The sequence below is a fragment of the Apostichopus japonicus genome, chromosome 9, assembly GCF_037975245.1.
Source record: "Apostichopus japonicus isolate 1M-3 chromosome 9, ASM3797524v1, whole genome shotgun sequence".
Taxonomy (NCBI): Eukaryota; Metazoa; Echinodermata; class Holothuroidea; order Aspidochirotida; family Stichopodidae; genus Apostichopus; species Apostichopus japonicus.
The window spans coordinates 34806173-34826367 of NC_092569.1; the positions used below are offsets into that span (position 1 = coordinate 34806173).

The 20195-nt window shown below is 35.0% G+C and overlaps 1 protein-coding gene across 1 annotated transcript in view; it reads right to left on the reverse strand.

Moving 5' to 3' along the window:
* Nucleotides 1-691: 691 nt before the first annotated feature.
* LOC139973675 (uncharacterized) overlaps nt 692-20195 on the reverse strand; it is an 84202-nt gene continuing 64698 nt past the window's right edge. The window contains exon 9 of the mRNA XM_071980501.1: nt 692-1318. Coding sequence (XP_071836602.1) covers nt 990-1318 — 329 coding nt within the window. The 3' untranslated portion in view covers nt 692-989. The remainder of the gene's footprint in view (nt 1319-20195) is intronic.

A 20195-nucleotide genomic window follows, 5' to 3' on the forward strand; every position in this document is an offset into this window, starting at 1 on the left:
ATTTTGGCTAAAATGGAGGGCAGCAGAGCTGACAAAGGAAGCAGAAGAGGAAGCAGGGAAAGCTCAAGAGGCTTTAAAACAGTCTTTTTTCTTACCTCATAATGAAAAGTTATCTCATATTTGGAATATTGTTGCAGAATGTTACAATACATATCTTGTTATCACTCTATGGGCATTTACTTCACACGGTTACAAACAGAAAAAAAGGTCATAATGTTCATTACAGAATAAATGTTAGGGTTAAACAACGTTTTTCCACATGTTTGTTATTGAATTGATTGGTTTGACGTGACTGTATTGTGCAGTCCACACGTTGCATTAGTTAAGTATTTCAAGTATTGTAGTAGATTATTTGTGGTGTCTTAATTCGGTTTCTTTCCACTGTTTGATAAAGGTACTCGATGACGTACGGTAATAGGATTTTATAATTGGCCGGTATTAGATGACTTATTTAGGGATGTTGTAATATATATATTAATATAAATGATACCATATGTTTTGTGAGTATAAGTATATAAAATGTGTCTGTGTGTGTCCTAGAAACCAAGAATCGTTAAGTATCCACTTTCATGAAGTTATTCATTTCCAACCAATTAATAATACTTGCTTGGAGGGAGGGAGGGGTTGGTAGCGGGAGGATTGACTACGAAGGAGGCAACATATTAAGGAAAAGCAGACAAGTTTAATGTAATGTTTTATTTTTATTTTTGATGAGACTCATGCAATATTCAATTTTCAAATTATCAAACAACAGTAAGCTGGTTAAATTTATTATTTGATATCAATTTCAATTAATTTCTTCTCATTCCCTTAGAAAATTGATTATTTGTCGAATCGTCCCGTTTGCAATTTTTGTTGCATGTTCTTCTTCTTTCTTGTCTGTGGCACGTCTAGCTGTCCGACGCTTGAAAAATCTGTATGGATATTTTCTTACCTTTCTCAGTAAAAACTGCTCTTTTGGGCAATTTGTTATTTATAATGTGTTATGTCTACACCGGTCGTATTTTCATATCTGTGTACTGCAGGCTGCATCCGTAACCGTTCAAACTATAACTATACCAGAACATGTACGTTCCTCGAGTAGAGCCGTCGTAGTCTCCGTTGAGATTTGAATAACCACAGTAACGACAGTAACTGCCATCAGGGTAATAACGGCAATAGTAATCACGACGGCAGTAACTACCATAATAATAATAATAATAGCGGTACCACCAGGCTCCTCTGTGTCCCTCCGCACAGTCGTAACTACTCGATCCGTCGTTGTCCTGGTCTTTTGTACTGAATTGTCTATTGTTGTTATAAGACAAACCATCATAACCTGCAAAAAACGAGACAGACTAAATAAATCGATAAATTATAAACTTTGAACGAATCCAACATCAGATACAAGGTAGAGGGCAATGCGTTTTTGTCCTACCAAGTTGAAAACGTCCGTTCCGCCTATGTTTTGCATTTTTTGTTAAATAATTAAGATAAATAAGTTGGTATTCTGCCTTTGCAAGGGCGTTGTTATACTTTTTCTTTCTTGGTTCCGTTTAAAATGCAGTGCCACAATAGGAGTCACATACAGATGGGGAAACTATTTTAACCAAATACTACGTTTGAGTTACAAGAGTCGCTAATATCACTCTTTATTTTATATTTTTTTTTATCGGCATTTAACACTACTACTCATTTATTTATTTTATTGTTATATTTAAGTTCACAACTTAGCTTCCTAACACTGTCAAAACTTGAGTTATAAATTTCTTGTTTGTGTCGGTGTTAAATGTTGTAAATTGTTGAATAATATTATGTTTAATTTAATTTGCATAACCAACTTTTCATTTCTCCCCTTTTTCAACCAAGTGCTTATTTTTGCTTGTACCACATAGGCTAACTTAGGCTCTCTTCGAACTTGGATAAGGAGGATGTGAGGGAGGGGGGGGGGGGGCTGTATGATGTAGCTTCGTATGTCATTCAAGTTAGGAAAACAAGGGTATCATTGAAAGATCTAGTCCTGAGTAATCTTACATGTTCTTATTACGTACAAAGTAATAATTGCATTTTGCTGAAAACGCCATCTCCCAATAAAACAAAAATCAAATAGACGGCATCATCTGCCTGTCAATATTATGGTTGTAATATACTATCTGGCCGGCTCCAAGTTCCCTGTTCTACTGTATACAGGGTATACAGAGTGTTATTGTCATCGATTGTTCAATTCTTTACCCTATATCTATAGCACGTTGTAATCTTTGTATCTTTCAACCTGAGCTCATACGTTGGACTATAAACGTAGATTGAAATTACACTATACACAAATCATGAAATCAATACTTTTAAATGAAGAATAGAACCGACATTTTATAACCGGAATTTACTATTAATGTTATAGCTAATATTTTAGGTTTCGACAAAGTAACCAAAATTCGATGTATTACACTTATGAAAATTTTGAATGATATTGATTATCGTCTTTTTATTATTTAGTTCTTATCGACATGTACTTCTAGTCTCGTACGTATAACTTCTTGGAACAGACTGATTGATTGATTAAAATTTATCGAATCTATACAGACGAATATTTCAAATAAATCATTTCTGATTCCTCTATTTCAATGTTCTATGCATGATAAACCCTAGATGACTTTACAAATAACATGATTAAATTTAAATAGCGCCTCAAAGTTTTCACATATGAGAATCATCGAATATACTTACCACTTAAAGTCACATTATACAGTAACGAGAAGGCACACGTGGTATGCTTCCAGGTACTACTAATATGATATTAACCGCTTTGTAAGTTTGAAGTAATGCGAGTTTGGTAGACAACAGCGAGCGACAAGGCAACAGACATTTACGATAATTTTCAGAATACTCGTTCAGGTTGGGATGATAGTGATGTTGAGATTTACTCTCTCTGTGTCAGAAATACATGGACACTGGCTACTATTATAATATCTACTGCCATAGTTTTATATATTGTTAGGTGCTTGTTACGTGCAAACACGGCCAAGAGACTTGTGTTGCCAATGAAAAGCGGATCTTATCGTCTGCTTCTTATGTCTGTACACATTGTATACAGTCCTGAAACCTACGTGCGTTCCAGCTGTAGTTCAAACGCGTGAGAGAAACATATTGCAATGTTTGGAATTTAAAATTGCTGTGAACCTTGAACTTATTTATCATTTAGCCAGGAATGCGGTAGCTATGAGATCAGGACATTAGTTGTTAGTTGCTTCTCCTAATTCACGTAATCGGTCCAGATTTATGTTTGCGTCAATGATTAGAACCATCTATTACTCACCTGTATTTCCACTGTGTGATCCAACTGATAGTCGATACTTGTCTGCTTGGTTATTAATCCTAAAAGTCGAATAGACGGCGTAAAACGATGATGAGCCGGAGTCCCTTAGATCAATACGAAGCTGGTAAGTTTTCTGGTTGGTCAGAGAGTAGATATATTTATTACCTAGCCAGTGGTCATGATTTTTATTCCCGAAACCGTCCTTGTAGTCCCTCCAACCACGATAAAAGTCAACGGAGGCACTCGATCGTCGCTGGAAAACCTATGAAATAAAAAAAAAGTGAATCCAGCTATATAATCTAGTTATCCGTAAGAGCATAACATTCAACGCCGTTAGATAGTTAACAAAGATATGGATACTATGAAAGTGAGATAATTTGCAATAGTGTTTTGTTTCTTGATTTTGGTTCTTCCTTAAATGGTCAAGTGCATCTCAAAGAGATCTGCAGTGCATCATTTTGAGGAGGGTACTAAAGTATAATGTGAGAAAGTTCAGAATTTAAGTCCTTAATTGTTTGCGAAGCTCACCGTCCATCCTCCTCCGTTACTTTCCATCTCACAGTAAACCTGAATACCGCGTGGCCAACCATCAGGGTAAATGGTGTAAACTCCATCCCTGCGTGTACCGGAAACATAAAGCTCTTGGCAATCTTTTGGGACCACCTCGCGGGTGCACGTAACTCCGTCCCCTTCGTAGCCATTATTGCAGTAACATTTACGGACACCACTCCTCGTAGCACAGGTTGCGTGACTACTACACTGGTAACTTTCATCTACAAGCCGGCTGTTCCTACAAGTTGATTTTCCAGTACATCTTGAATTGATGTAAAAGTGGCCCTCCTGTTTTAAGATATTCAGCAAAAAGAAAAAACAACACCTAATAATGAATTATGCATTTGCGGTTGTCATATTGAAATGTACTGGATTTCAACGATGGGTGGCCACGTGATTCCCGACTTAACGTAATACATCACTCGACTGAAAGTTTTTACTGGATTGGCGACAAAAAAGCTGGGTCTATAGCCCCTACACAATCACGATGCGCACGCTACTCTGTTATCTGTAAATGCAATGTAATTATCAACAAGTATAAATAGTAAAGGTTTGCTTCTAATTATATGGACAAAGATTTAAAAAAAAAAAACATTACAAAATGACCTAAAAGAACCGTACTGACCCCTAATACACTTCCTTTGTCGGCAACGAAGCAGTTGTGGGTGCACGTCACTCCGTCCCCGTTGTAGTTTGGATTGCAGTAACATTTACGGACACCGTTAATCTCAGAACAGGTTGCGTAACTACTACACTGGTAACTCTCATCCACGAGCCGGCTGTTCCTACAAGTTGTCATAGTTTTATATATTGCGTATTACGGTCACTCCTATCATGTTAGGTGTTTGTTATGCGCAAACACGACAAGGAGACATGTGTTGCCAAGAAACAGCGAATCTTATCGTCTGTTTCTGATGTCTAAACACACTGTATACAGTCCTAAAAACCTACGTTTGTTCCAGCTATAGTTCAAACGTTTGAAACAAAATAGCAATATTGTGAATTGCAAATTGCAAAGAACGTTGAACAAAATATATCATTTAACTGGGAATTTGGTAGCTAAGAGATCAAGACATTATTCATTGTAGAATACACATTAAAAATTACTCACCCAAATCTCCACTACTGTATGATCCAATTGATAGTCGATACTTGTCTGCCTCGTTGTTAATGCTGAAAGTCGAATAGACGACGTAATACGATGATGAAGCGGAATCCCTCAGATCAATGCGAAGCTGGTACGTTTTCTGGTTGGTAAGAGAGTGGATATATTTGTTACCTAGCCAGTGGTCTTGATTCTTATTACCAAAACCGTTCTTGTAGTCCGTCCAACCAAGATAAAAGTCAACGGAGGCACTTGATCGTCGCTGTAAAACCTATAAAAAAAGAAGAAAAAAGGTACTCTTACTGAATAATCTATTATCCTTAAAGGCTTGACATCCACAGTCTTAACTAAGATATGGATATTGTGAAAGTGAGATCATTCGCAAGAGTATTTTGTTTCTTGATTTTTCCCCTAAAATGGTCAAGTTCATCTCCACGAGATCTGCAGTGCATCATTTTGAGTAAAGTAAAGTATATTGTTAGGAAATTAAGAATTTAAATCCTAATTTGTTTGTGTAACTCACCGTCCATCCTCCTCCGTTACTTTCCATCTCACAGTAAACCTGAATGCCGCTTGGCTAACCATCAGGGTAAATGATGTAAACACCATCACTACGTGTACCGGAAACATAAAGCTCGTGGCAATCTTTTGGGAGGCTTGTGCACGTCTCTCCGTCGCCTTGGTAGTTTGTATTGCAGTAACATTTACGGACACAACTCTTCGTAGCACAGGTTGCGTGACTACCACACTGGTAACTCTCATCTACAAGCCGGTTGTTCCTACAAGTTGATTTCCGTGTACATCTTGAATTGATGTAAAAGTGGCCCTCCTAATTTAAGATATACAGCAAAAAGAAAATTTAAAACTAAAATGAATTATGAACTTGCGGTTGTCACAATGAAATGTACAGGATTTTAACGGTAGGTGGCCAATGATAAATCCCCTCGAATGATCTAGGAATAGGTATGACCTTTATGAAAGTTTTATAAAGTGTTAGAAGCCAACTCCGATGTAGGGAGCGAAGAGATCCGCCTTTATAAAAAAGTGGCTGCAAATATTGCATTCAATGGCTTATTGCGAATTTACATTAGGCCTACAAATAGTTCTAACCGCAAGACTGTGAACGAAAAGTATCTATGGATGTTTGTGTCAGGCTTATGTGGATGCACACTTGTAGGGAGTGGCCTCGTGATTCCCGACTAAACGTAATACTTCCCTCGACTGACAGTTTTGACTGATCTGGAGACCCCCCCCCAAAAAAAAAGGTGGGTAAACGGCCCCTCCCCAACCAGGATGCACGCAACTCGATTATCTGTTAATGTAATGTTTTTATCGACAAGTGGTCTTTGAAGCCAACTCCGATGTAGGGGTCCACGGGGTTTGCCATGAAAAGGTAGCATGTTGCATTTTTGTCAAATGTTGCATTAAAACGGCCTATCGCGACTATCCATTAGGCCTTCAATTGGTTCTCACCGCAAAACTATCGTTTATCCAAGCATTTTTGTGTAATGTTTATAAGGGAATGACATCTGAAGGAGTAGCCTTGTGCTTCCTGACTAAATGTAAGTAAAACGTTTGCTTCTTATTATATGGAAAATATCATTACGAGCGAAGCACTTAAAATAAATGAACCGTACTGACCATTAAAACAACTCCTTTGTCAGCAACGAAGCAGTTGCATTGATTGAGGGGGGTGCATTGTTCTTGCTGTCTCATATAACCTCCGACGCAAACACATTGCTCTGATTTTGTGCGAGAGGTAGCCGAGATGCAAGTCTCAGGGTCGTCACAAGTCCTCTCACAGGTCTCATCGCTAAATATCTCATTGGCTGGACACCATTCAGGGATTGTTTCTAAAGAACAGGAAAGAAAAAAAAATGAAAATAATAGTAACCTGATACAGTCACGACATATATTACATGTGGCATAGAATAGTTTGTCGTCATTACTTAAATACGTGGTTGTCAGAAGGTTAAAGGAAAGCAACATACACTCAGAAGCTGCTCGAATAAATGTAGAACATTTTAAATAGGTAGTGGCCGTTCCGTAGTCACATTAATGTTACTATTTATTCTGATATCGAGATAAAACACCATCATTTGTTGTGCAATTAGTCTGAAACCAGGTAGTCATGGCTTGTTTCTGTTTGGGAGTTCTCTAGGTGTAAGTATACTGCTTTCTGACAACAATGGTAATTAATAACAACATCAAAATTCTTTCGTTGGTTGTTCTGATCAAACTGGGAGACGAACCTGGTTTAATTGTAAACGTTATGTTGTACTAACGTTAGGAACGGTTCCTTGTTCAGAGCCATGGTCGGTGTTGAGTACGAAGCAGTCTTGTAGTGAGTGCGTAATCACACTCTAGCTAATGGAGGCATTTTGGAATTCTAGTATGGATACTAATGCAAGATTAATTGTTTGAACTCGCACTAGAAGCTTGTACTTGCACTCATATCATATCATATTCTATTTGCTACGATATGTATTGTAGTGCCGTTGTACTCGCTGATATACTATATGTATACTCGTACTATATATATTGTAGCAGTTTCTTCAAAACATATTTGACATGCCAAATTTACTTCCAAAAGATCCTTTCGTTTTCAGAATAAACCTTTCATTTTCTGAGCGTTTACGTTTGACATTTAATAAATGATCACGATTTTTATGATTTTTTTTTGGCTTTATATTTAATAATGTAAAAGACACTTACCATCTGATATTTCGAATGTTCCTAAACTAGATATATAATAATCCCCCCATTTATCTGAGATACGAAACTCGTCGTATGTTACATAGTAAGTTTCTCCAGCAACGTTCTCAAAGTCCATTCGCAGTTGGTATCGCTTTTGATTTGTTAAGACGGCAATTTTCTCATTTCCGATCCAAAAGTCACTCCCTAGAAAGCCAAAGCCATTTCTGAAGTCTTCCCAACTTCTACTAAAATTTACAGAATCCGATCTTCGTCGCTGTAATACCTTCAAAGAATATCAAAGAAGTTAAGCGTTAACTAGGATGTGATTGAATTATTATTATTTGTTCCCTACTGCAATGCGATTTGTTGCTAACAGCTATAACACACATATTTTAACTTATATTTCTAACTTCAGTTTGTAGTTTGGGCTAGATGTTTACAGTTCCCTTGGAAGAAGAACTACACTGTACATAAGTACAATCTGGTACTTAAATTCAACAATATTAAAAATGATTGATTCAAACTTTCGTTTCGATGAAAAAAGCGAGATTCTATTTGAAATAACGACTTTGTATTACATCGCTATATATTGCTGCAATCAGAATCTGAAGTAAATTTTTACAAAACTATCTAAAGTTGAAAAGGAGACATCAAGTAATCAGCCATACCGTCCATCCACCAGTATCAAGATCATTATCACAGTAAGCCTCAAACGGTTCCGGATGGCCATCTGGTTTAATAAGATACACTCCAGATGTATTGTGGGTAGAGGAACATGCATTCGATACTTCTTTGCAATCTCTCGTATACGCAGGTTGTTGAAAAACAAAGTATGAAGAACCTGGATGGAAAGTATAACAAAGTTATCATATTATTGTGACTGAAAAAAATCATTTTAGCTAACGAAAAAATCGCCTAAGATGTTTTATCTCAATTTCTTCTCTCCACCCAGGGGTTAAATGGGTACATATGGGGTAACTTGTCATTAGGCGCAATATATAGCTGCAGCTTTTGAACATCTTATCTATCATGGTTTTCATATTTATTTATTTCTGAGTTTGACATGTGTACTCCTTTTTATAAATATGCTATATTTATACTGGTTTCAATAAATGAAATGAAATGAAATGAAATGCTGTCTGGAGGGATGGTCTCTGGGACAGGTTATTATTGAACAGGGGTAATATAACGTCTGTAAAGCTCTTTGAAACCTATCGCTGTTTAAAAGCGCTAAATGAACCGAATGTTATTAACTTTATTATTTTTACTATAAGACTTTTCAGTTAATTGTAAAAGAACTGGTTTTGTTACTTAGCAAATTAAGGCAATCCATCAGTTTAAATATCAACTACTACTCAACTACTATATAGTCGAAGATGTCACGACTATATCTAATGAGGTAATTCTCAGATGTAACTGTTTTGAAGCATTATATGTAATTTGTTTTCAGCCTGCAATGGAAATTCAAAGACCAAGTAACTAGAATTTCATTTTAACCAAGCTTCCGTAGTTATCAATCATATCCAAGTAAAATCAAAAGACTCACGAAAACAGGCAAATCCCTTTTGTTTAATGTACCTAAGAAAATATCGATGTGGGACGTAGGATAAAAAAGGATCGAAAGTATATTACTCAGAGGGAATCAACCTCGAAATAGATATTCGGAAATAGTAACACGATTGAAAAACAAAACGTCAAGAGCGACCATTAAAAAGCTAACATTTCTAGCCATTCAAGTTGTCCAAATGAGGTGTTAACGTTATAATACATAAGTGATATAACTTACAGAGGTTAACCCTTATTATAAGATAAATCATTAATATAAATATTACACCTACCTGAAGATCTTCCCTCGGCACTGACGATTATCTGTGTAATAAAATATATTGACTGAATACATTACGAGACCTACAGAGTATTGCAGTCAACGGAAAGTAAGGCAGATTAAATCTAATGTTAATCAAACCAGTTTGAGGGAAAGAAAGAACTTTTCGTAAACTGGTCCAAAATATGTTGGTTTAAGAGTAAAGTCGATTTTTACTTTGGTAAATTCTCTGAGTCACCACTTTCAATGATGTTTTTCTTTTGTCTATATATGTCATATAGAATGCACAGGTCAATGATCACTTACAGGGTACAACTTTCTTCCAGGAAACATTATATTACTGTCATGTTTCCGGTTTTACAGCCACTGTGGCACATGATACGCCCGTGAAGGACAAAGGCAATAGTTGGCTGCTTCCTTAAATAGCTGTGTTGCTTAATGCGGACATATGTTCTTTGTTCAAGTTATATTTTGACATTAGAACATTTTTTGAATGGTGTCATTTTACTTGTAAGGCAAGTTCACAGCCATAGATGTGTATATCTTACTAACTCAACAATTGTAGCAGCGCTGCAGAAGCTCAGCTAAGCTTCTATTTGTAATAATTCTTTCTAGTGTTGTGCCGATATCGCCAATATCTGATCTGGCCGATATCCGATTTTTAATCTTAATATCGCCCCATACCGATACCGATATTTTTCAACAGCCAGTTTGAATGTCAAATCGCACTTTAAGTCATACTTTAATATATAAAGTATCAGATAATCGGCTATCGTAACATAGTATACTGCACAACTCACAAACAGTAACCACTTAGCAATTCCTTTGTGCCTATTCTATAACATTAGCCCTAACCTCTTTTTAACTGAATGATCATAGTCCCTAACAAGATGATATGCAAGAAACTGTGTGCTAGCATGGCTCACATTTCATTACATTTGAAATCTTTACAGAAGCCCCTGTTTTGAACCCTCACATGACTACAAAAATATTCTTCCTGTACATTTTTGGTTCACTAACATTCAAACTTATATCTACAATGCAAAATGGTAGAAGTACGTTATGGCACAGCGAATGTAAGAAAACCTTGGTAACGCTACTTCAACAAATCTACATGGTACAGTAAGAAGAATTGACGTTTAGAATTATAACATTATATCTTTTATAACATGATGATCATGGTGATGATAACATAGCAAGAGATAAAGAATATCAACAGAAAGGACAAAAGAAAAAGAGGAAGTAAAGGAAAAAACAAGGAATTTCCTTTATTCAGACCAAGTCATTCATGACCAAAATTCCACAGTGTGATAATGCTCTGCTATAGGGGAAAAGAATTGAGCAAATACGAATGTGAAGTATGAAGGATCGGAAGCGGTTAAAAAAATTACATTTTTCTTGTTTGTTAATTCCGAATTATAATGGCATAGACATGTTAGGACTTCGCGCATATGGAAGTTCAAATTTTATGAAATGACGATGTTATCTGTCAAGACAAAAACATATTGTATAGCATTTCCAGTAGTGAATTTACACAATTCTCTTAATAAACCAGAAAACAAGCTTTAGATCATTCCTGCAATTTTAGCAGTTCTCTGTTGTTTTTCGTCTCCATCAAATTTTTAAAATGCTTAAAACAATGTTTGCACATGGGTCATCTTATCAATAGTTTTAATACGTCTAACATGTCAAGAGTTTTTGGCACGAGTTTGTATCCTTCTAGAAGAATGTGGCCCTTGGATACAGAAAATGGTATCACACTTACCTAAAGTCATAAGAAATTAAAATCTACATTTTATACTTTGCTGTTGCCAACAGAGTAAAGTACACAGTATAGTACTATCCCAACAAAGATATTGAAGCGGTCAAGGCGATTAATTTGGGTTATAGCGAAAGTTTTTGTTGTCGTCGATAATGTTATTCAGGAAGCACAGACGGTGTGCGACGTTATTGTTGTATCTGCATGAAAATTGTGTTTATTTTAACCAAATGCTGAGTATCACATGCCGTTTGTCTCCTTGAATATAATGTTCGTTTGAACGAAAGCCACAAATTATGATATCCTTTGTGAAAAATACTTTCCTTTGTATACTGAATTAAATTACATTTTTCTCTCACAATGTAAGAAATGTTAAGTTGTATACTACACCAAACAGCCATATCACGAAGGGAGGGTGTGAGTCGGGTAGGAGCGAGTGATTGAGGGCAGCAAAGAATTGGTTTATTCAAATTGAGACTATTAAGCGTTACAAGGAAGTTTACATGTTTAACAACTTAATGGAACACCTTGTGTGAAAATCAAAGTAAACTACGGTATTTGTGATTAGAGAAATAACAGATAACATAAAGGATTATGAATGTATTTTTTTCTCGTAGTAGTTCATTTCCAGGTTATACGTTAACACCTAATTAATTATATGGCACAGATGTAGTTAATATATGCATAAAATATTTAATTCTTTACACGGTGAACTAGCCTTTCATATTCCAATATTTGACAGAAATCATCACTTTGGATGGTGATTAGAATGTTGGTGAACTGGATTGTGTCAAAGGGGATTTTTTTTCACTGAATGAAATGTAATTAAATATTTGGTGAGAATTTTCTCACTCCAATTATGTTGTATTACTTGTTCTCTGCTTTATTTTACTGTTATAGATTATGTCTAAGTAAATAATGAAAAGAAAAGACAAAAAAAGGGAAAAAAGGAAAAAGTATAAATATTTGAGAGATAATCAACCAGAATAATAATCAGTTTAGTTTAAAAGTTTTATAAAGGTTATTCCGCTAGTATTATGGCCTTTGATGCTTTTTGTATGATCGTGTGAATTTTTAGATTTGCTTGCCACACTATATCCAGAATACGGCTTATATTTGAAGCTATCATGAAATATAATTGATTTAATGGAAGAAAAAATCCTCCCTTGAAATTGTTTTAATATGATAAGGCATTTATACAGCTTTTAAACAGTTGTTTTGTCTTACTTTTAATACATAAATACTAATGAAACATCTTACTACCTTTTTTTTTTAGTATGATTTTATAACGTCTATTTCATTGGGAAGAGACTTCCAATCCACTTAATCTTCTAGTTTATTCAATTAAAGATCGTGTTATAACATTATCATTTGAAAAACAAGCTCTAACAATACTATTAGTTGTAATTATTTCACTAAATTGCTAATGTTTTCTAGACGTAAACTCGTTGCACATTTTATTGTTATAAAGCAACACGTGAATTAGAAATACACAGTTTAACAAGTCGCACATATTCGACACACAATACGACACTTTATAGGTGTTTCATTTTAACTCACAAGAATCAAAAGAGAGGTTAAAACAGTGCAATGTTCATAAAAGTAACTTTAACGAAAAGTGATTTTACCGTTTCTTAAATTAATTTATTGAATGCCATATGAGCATATTTAGGGATGTGCACATTTTTTGTTACTGTTTTAGTTAGCTAACGATAAATAAAAAATATCTCAATTAAGTTTCCCATTCACAATCAAAATCGTATTTCTTCCTTTTATTTTACCTCTTATCTTGGCATTGTAATACGACATTGAGTCTGAGTCGGTATCAAGGAGTTACCTTTGGTAATTAGTTATATTATTTCTCGACATAACATAGAAGAAATCAACCTCATTTAACTGTCACTTTAAAAATAATCGACTGAGTTTTTCTTTACAAACTTTATCATTTCAAATAAAAAAGTGAACATGTCTTACATTTATTCTGCTCTAATATCCTTCATATTTAAAATAACGGAATATTGGGATTATATTTTTTTGGGAATACCCAACAATATATAGCTATATATTGTTGGGTATTCCCAAAAAATATAGCGTAACTGAAGGAAATGAGAAACACAAAAAGAGAGGAAAATTGGAAGCTAGCCACTTAAACCGCCGGAGACATGTTCATGATCGCGTATCATACCATGCTTTAATGTAAGCAATTTAAAGCCAGAACGTTATTTTTTCTGGCTTTGTGGAACTCTTTCATCTTTGATAATTCGTTCTGAAATAAATCCATGTAACCTAAGTTTTCTATTTTCAGCATTAATTTTAGTTTCCAAAATTTAGTTTTAAATTAAATTGCCGTGTACACCAGCTGGATTTATTGTTATTCAACTTTGTTTCCTTGAATATGTACATATACAATTATAGTGATCTTAATATGATATTTTCAAAATACATTTCAAAGTACCATGATTTTTGTTGCAGACTGTTTTTCAAACTTTAGCACACGCATAACGATATATATTAAAGAGATCTCTATAGCATGTGAAGAATTAAATATTTAGGTGCTCTTTGGAATTTCAAATCTGAAACTTTCGCGTTGGGATGATAGTTTACAACAATATAATCAAACGTAAAACTGAGCACTTCTTCAAATTTGATTAAACCTGAACCACACTTTCAAGTTATCAATATCTAATTTAAAGGATGTACCTTGTCAATATAGTTTTGTTCACTGTAGTTACCTAACTGTTGACTATTTGAAATGGAAGTTAATTAAGCATCTTTGTGATTGGATTATCACATATAAATGTCCTGTTTTTAGATTAGTAAGCGCAGATGTTGCTTTAATGTATTCATAAGGATAACTTGAACAAAGACGAGCAACAAAGAGTCTGTTCGGAAATCAAATCAAAATAACAGAGCTGGAAAAGGAAGTTGCCTTCATGCAGATAAAAATCAAGTTATTCGTGTGTAGTTTATATCGAAAGGAAATCTCATGATTGAATTTTTAACAAGAAGAAAATTTTAACTCAAAAATCATAGTTTAGTTTTTAGTTATCGCTGATATAAATGAAATTCTTTCTCAGTTATCGCACTCGTAGTCAAAATTATGGAGTATACATTTATGAACTAGAATGATATACATGTGAGTTTAAGCTCACAAATTCATACTATGAAATGAATGATTTAACGTGTTGGTATGTATCTGTGAAATGAATGGTTGTCTTTTGGAGGGAAACCTTGTGAACTGACGTGTTGTAACGGATATCTTGGGAGCGATATACTCATAAGTTTGAAAAAAAAGGATTACTTTTCCTGGCCATATCCCGAAACTTGATTAACTTTTTAAACTTGGTGTGTAACGAAAACACGTTTGAGATATATGAATGAGCTTTTCTTCTAAGTATTTTACAAGTGAGCAAAATTTAAAGAATATTGTATTTAAGCATAGAAGAACCGGTTAGAGGTAATCTTTTGTATTTATTCCAATATATGTGGTTAAATTAAAGACGTTTTGTTATTTTTATCGAAACAACGCTGTCCTTTCGCGAAGTTAAGAATTCTGAGTATTTTAAATTGAAGGCCTTCTAACTGAAATTTATCAGGATTTTTATCGATATTTCCCTATTTCTACGAAGATGTTAACACTTCGCTCTTTCAAATAATTTAATATTAAGAGAATTAGCTGAACAACACATTGACGCAACTTATGTTATTTTCAAAACAGAAGATATTCAATGGAGTAAAATAAAATATATTAAATAATAGAAAGACTTACCATTTCTGTTCTAAACGAGTTCCAAATCGTCAAAACAGTCAAACAAACTTCGAAACATTTCTCCATGATTTCGGGTTTGTATAAATGACACGCGAAATATATTCGATGAAGTGCAATATGGCAAATGCACAGAGTATCTACTTAGGGGTGACCAACACCCTATTGAAATGACCGTAGTAGTATGGATGTCCATTAATGCCATCATTTTATTTGAAATATGATTTGGTGAACAGCTTATACAAATGTGCTGCATATCTATAGTATTATTGGCGTGTTTGTAAAGAAGACTTTTCGACATGCGCAATCCAACTTAATATTTTGTACAGCTATTTATATCTTAAACTTTCAGTCAATAGTGCAGTAAGCTTCAGTTGCATAATGTTGAATTGTCCTTATTCCGATAAATACAGCATACAACCTATTGCATAATTATTGACTATCGTGGCTCTAGTTCCAAGGACAGCAACGGTATTGCAATTAAATAAAGGTAAATGTATTTGGTTTTTAAAAGGAATATCAATTACGACGATCACTTGTAATCTATATTACATTAAGTGTGGTTGATAAAGGAAGGGATTTGTAGTTGTGTGCCAAACGACGTCAATGCAACTAAGCCGATGAAATGAGTATTGGAATGTTGATTTACTTGTTCTAGTTAAGCTGCTATTATCGATATTTTAAAGAAACATGTATAAGTGATTATTTTAACTATGTTACTGCGTTTTACGTTGGAAGGCAAACTTAAAGCAGTATCGAACGAACAGGAAGTGGTACTACTAATCAGCATTATATAACTTCGTTAACTAGTACAATACATCTTGAAATGTACCGTGAAATGTACTGTATGATCTATTTTACACTATCAATGTGTATGTAAAAATATCAAATTAACAAGTTTTCCAGCTATATGCTATATGAACCATACTTTCTTGTTTAAGGATGCCTGCGTCACACCCTGTTTACAGAATCGAGTATCCTCACATCTGATTGAATAAATATGTCAGCGGTGTCACTGGGCTTTGAATAGATTTGACTGTGAATTATATTTAAAAAAAATCATTGTCAATTATATAAGATATTGAATCTAATGGTACGATAATATCAAATTATTCAGTGGTAAAAAGCTTTTTTTAATACAAATAATTTAGTTTAAGAGGGTTTGAAAGATCTTCTTTGGAGGCATAGAGCTACTTTATATGCGTAGCTGTAGGTGGTTTATCTAACCGTGGTACCTAGGGGGAAGGGGGTTCCTGAAGGTTGGTCCCCAACATGCAGTTTTAGCCAACGAATGACAACTGCCAGTCATATTTTTGCATGAATAGTTAAATGAGAGCCAGCTTTCCTACGCCAAAATATTTTGCTAACAGGAAGGTAGCTCTAAGTGAAAGAAAAGTTCCACTACCACACACATACCATTTTCATGGACGATAACTGGGACGGCAAAAAGAAAATTCGTTAAAGAAAACTAAATAGCTAGCATATATGACATTGGATAGGTTACTTGATTTTATAGCACGGAGTGAATTGCTCCTCAGAAGGCTTCCTCTCTTTAGCTTTATGCTTACTAAGCATCGAGAGAGGTTTCTATTAACAAGTTTGATTCAATAATTGGTACTTTTAGTCATAGTTCAGTGAATTGTATGTCGTATTGTGGTCTTTACAACAACAAAAAAAAAAAACACATCTCCATTTGGATCCCTGAGAAAGGAGATAAATGCATACACTCACCGCTCACATACTAGTATGTAATTTACATGTTTGATTTATTTAATATATACAAGGCTGTTGCCACAGGGACCACGAACCTGACCACCCCCCCCCCACCCTCCCCGAAAGTTGCTTGCAAATGGTTAGCATTTTATAAAACCTAAACGCAAAGTCAAAAGCTCTTAATCTAATGTAATTTTGGTACCAGAGGTACACACTGTGAAATTACAAGTTAATATCAGTTGAGGCTCGAAGTCAAACTTGTGTAGTAGTTATGCAATAACTCAAGCACATTCCGTAAGCCGTTTAAAATAGTCCAGTATTAATATCATTTTAAGGGTTTTGGTATTTAGGGAGTTTAGGGGTTAATATCATAAACAGCAGTCGTAATCACTGTTTAGACGTGGAATTATATTGGCCTTGTGACCCTTGTCTATATTTAAGGCTTTGGTGGTCGTTGTTCATTATTTTACTTCATATTTTAACTTGTGGCTAATAGAGGGCAGCAGAGTGGCCTACATACTACATACTTTACTAAGAAATACATACTTTACTATTGAAATTGCATCATTTCATAGCAGAAGCAAACCTGTATATTCTAGCTAGGCCAGTTCCTGTGCCATTCCACCATAGGAACATACCTCCATACCGTTCCGACATAGGTTTTGATCCTTTCCGCCATGGCAGAAAGCTCGAAACCTATGGCGGAAAGGTACATTTTAGATATGGATTTTACACAGGAATGTATCGGTGAAACTGTTTTGATTCGCGTGGAAGGATAGGTACACACAATTGTGACGGTTCGATGGATAGACTGAATTGTAGTTAAGACAACAATGGGGAATAGATACAAAGTTAGTGATGTAATTGTTGATTGAATAGTTTTATTTGTAGGTTAATAAGAGTCGATACACTGTCTTCAAATATATAATAGTTCGTTGAATAAATCAAATTAAGCAAGGTTGGTTGTTTATTAAAAAGTTGAATGACACATTTTCTATGGCGGAAAGAGCAGATTTTCTATGGCGGAATATACCGATGCAGAAAGACACGGCTCCAGCTAGGCCTGCACCCTCTCCTTACCTTGTCGGTATCAGACCTGGAGATACTACAGTCACTGCGAGTTAATTGGGTTTTCTTTTATAAGCGTTAGGAGAGCTTGCAGCCTAACATTAAAATGCTTTCTGCCGCCTAACTTAAAAGTTAAGCCTTAATAGTACTTTAGGCAACGTTACCATTACTTAGTATACTAGCCTAGGCCTAATTTCGGCACAGCTTACTTTAGTGTAGGTCTCACGTAACGTAGGCTATGCCTAATGTATTTTTTTGCGGATCGAATTAAAAACAAACAAGCGTTACTCTTTTAAGCAACTCAACCGTTTCTACGAGTAAAAACGAACTGTAACACACATTAAGTTGCAAATTCAGTAGCTTACCATCATCCCATAGTGACAATAATTGATCCAAGCTTGTGGTGCACGTCAGCACTTTGTTTAGGCTGTGCTTATGTCGGTCGTAGCTAATAAAGCAATAATAAAGTATATAGTGCTGGTACACGAAGAGCATACGTTATTCCTAGCTTACAAACTGGATTGAAAATGGTCACCTATCTATCGTGATATCTTGCCGAGACAAAGGTAACCATTTTTCATCCAATTTGAAAGTTAAGGAATAATAGATGCCTTTTGTGTACTAATATACTTTTTTAATAAGAACGACCATGTGGAAAGCAATGTTAACATTTATACGGTAATTCGAGATATCTAAAATTTAATTCGAGATATCTAAAATTTAATTCGAGATATCTGCAATTAATTTTAAATATCTCGAATTAAATTGAAGAAATCTCCAATTATTTCAGATATCTCCACTTCAATTTAAGATATCAGAAATTGCATTTTCAATATCTTGAATTTTATTTAAGATATCTCAAATTGATTTAAAGATATCAAGACTAATGAAAGACATCAAAAATGGAACATTATTTAAGATATCTCGAATTGAATTCAAGATATCAAAAAAGGAATTCGAGATATCCAAAATTGACTTAGAGATATCAATAATTCGAATCAGAGATATCCAAAATAGAATTCAAGATGTCCAGAATTGCATTAGAGATATTTGTAGAACCATATAAACGAGCAAAATGAAACGAAACAGTTGTTGAAAGTCATAGTAGTGTATTTTCAAACGTTTTCGAAGATTTCCCATCTTCCTTGTCAGGAAATAGATTAGAGATATTGTTAATGAAGTCTACAAGTGATGAGAAGAAAGCTGCTTATGTCCTAGGGATAGCTTAAGGGGATTGCAAAGTTGGCATTACTTAGAAGTGTAAAGTCTTGCTAATAAGATTAAAGGATAAAGCTAGAGATTACGAGAGGGGTTTAGGGCAGTTGGGCTGTGGCTTTTGTGAGGTGAGGAGCGAAGTTATTAACGAGAGATAAGGAAAGGGAGAACCGAGGTTGTGTGAGAGGATAGCGGTGATAAGGTTGGAAGGTAGCAGAGTTTGTTGATGAAGGCTGGATGTTTTGAGATTTTGAAAGGAAGCAGTGGCATTTTGTGGAGTTCGATAATAAAGAAGAAAAGCATCGAATAACATTGTCCTGAATTTATTACCCCAAACTACGTAACATGGTGGCAACGGTTCAAAAGAAGAAATACCTCGGTGTTTGCCCACTACCATTGTGTTACATCCACTACCAGCTAAAAGTCAATGAGATTCAAAGGATATAACTTTAGCTAATGTGTTAGTCATGGAGACGATTTGTTAATTTAGCAGAAAATAGGTAACAACACATAAAACTTGGGCAAAACAGATGGATGGTAATCGTTCCAGAAAACATCTGAAGAAGCAAGATCGCGAAGGTATGTAACGACATCATACAACCGCATAGTGGTGAAGCTGATAGTACGGTGGAGATCATACAACGCCCAATTATGGAGGCAGAGTTGTCCATGTAAAAACACGCTGTTACATGAAAATGCATATGCGTCAATCAAGGTGGAGGAAGTCATTGTTTGGTAGCAGAGAAGAAGAAACAAAAATAAAGAATACAGTCAGCAACCAACTATGACAGCTGAGGCACTTTTATAGATTTCTTTGAGGAGTTCTTCTTGGACACTTTCTCGCTGAAACTGTGGTGGAGATCGCACATACATTAAGGTTGTAAACCGTTATTTATTTATAATTGCTATTTCATATTCTCCATGGGTGCATCATGTATAATTTAAGATCAGAGAAAAGTGAAGTGAAAATGAACACGACAGATAAAAGGGAGGACCAAACTTGTCCACCAGGGATACCTGAAGGTCTTCCAAAAGAAATGTGGATAAACTACTTACTAGAGATGCGTAAGGTAGAAGCACAAATTGAAATAGAAAAATGTAAACAAAATCATGAAATAGAAAACAAAAGTCCGAACAAGACCATGAACTGAACAATGCTAAAGTAGAGGCAGATACAGAAGTAAAACTAAAGCAACTTCAGAT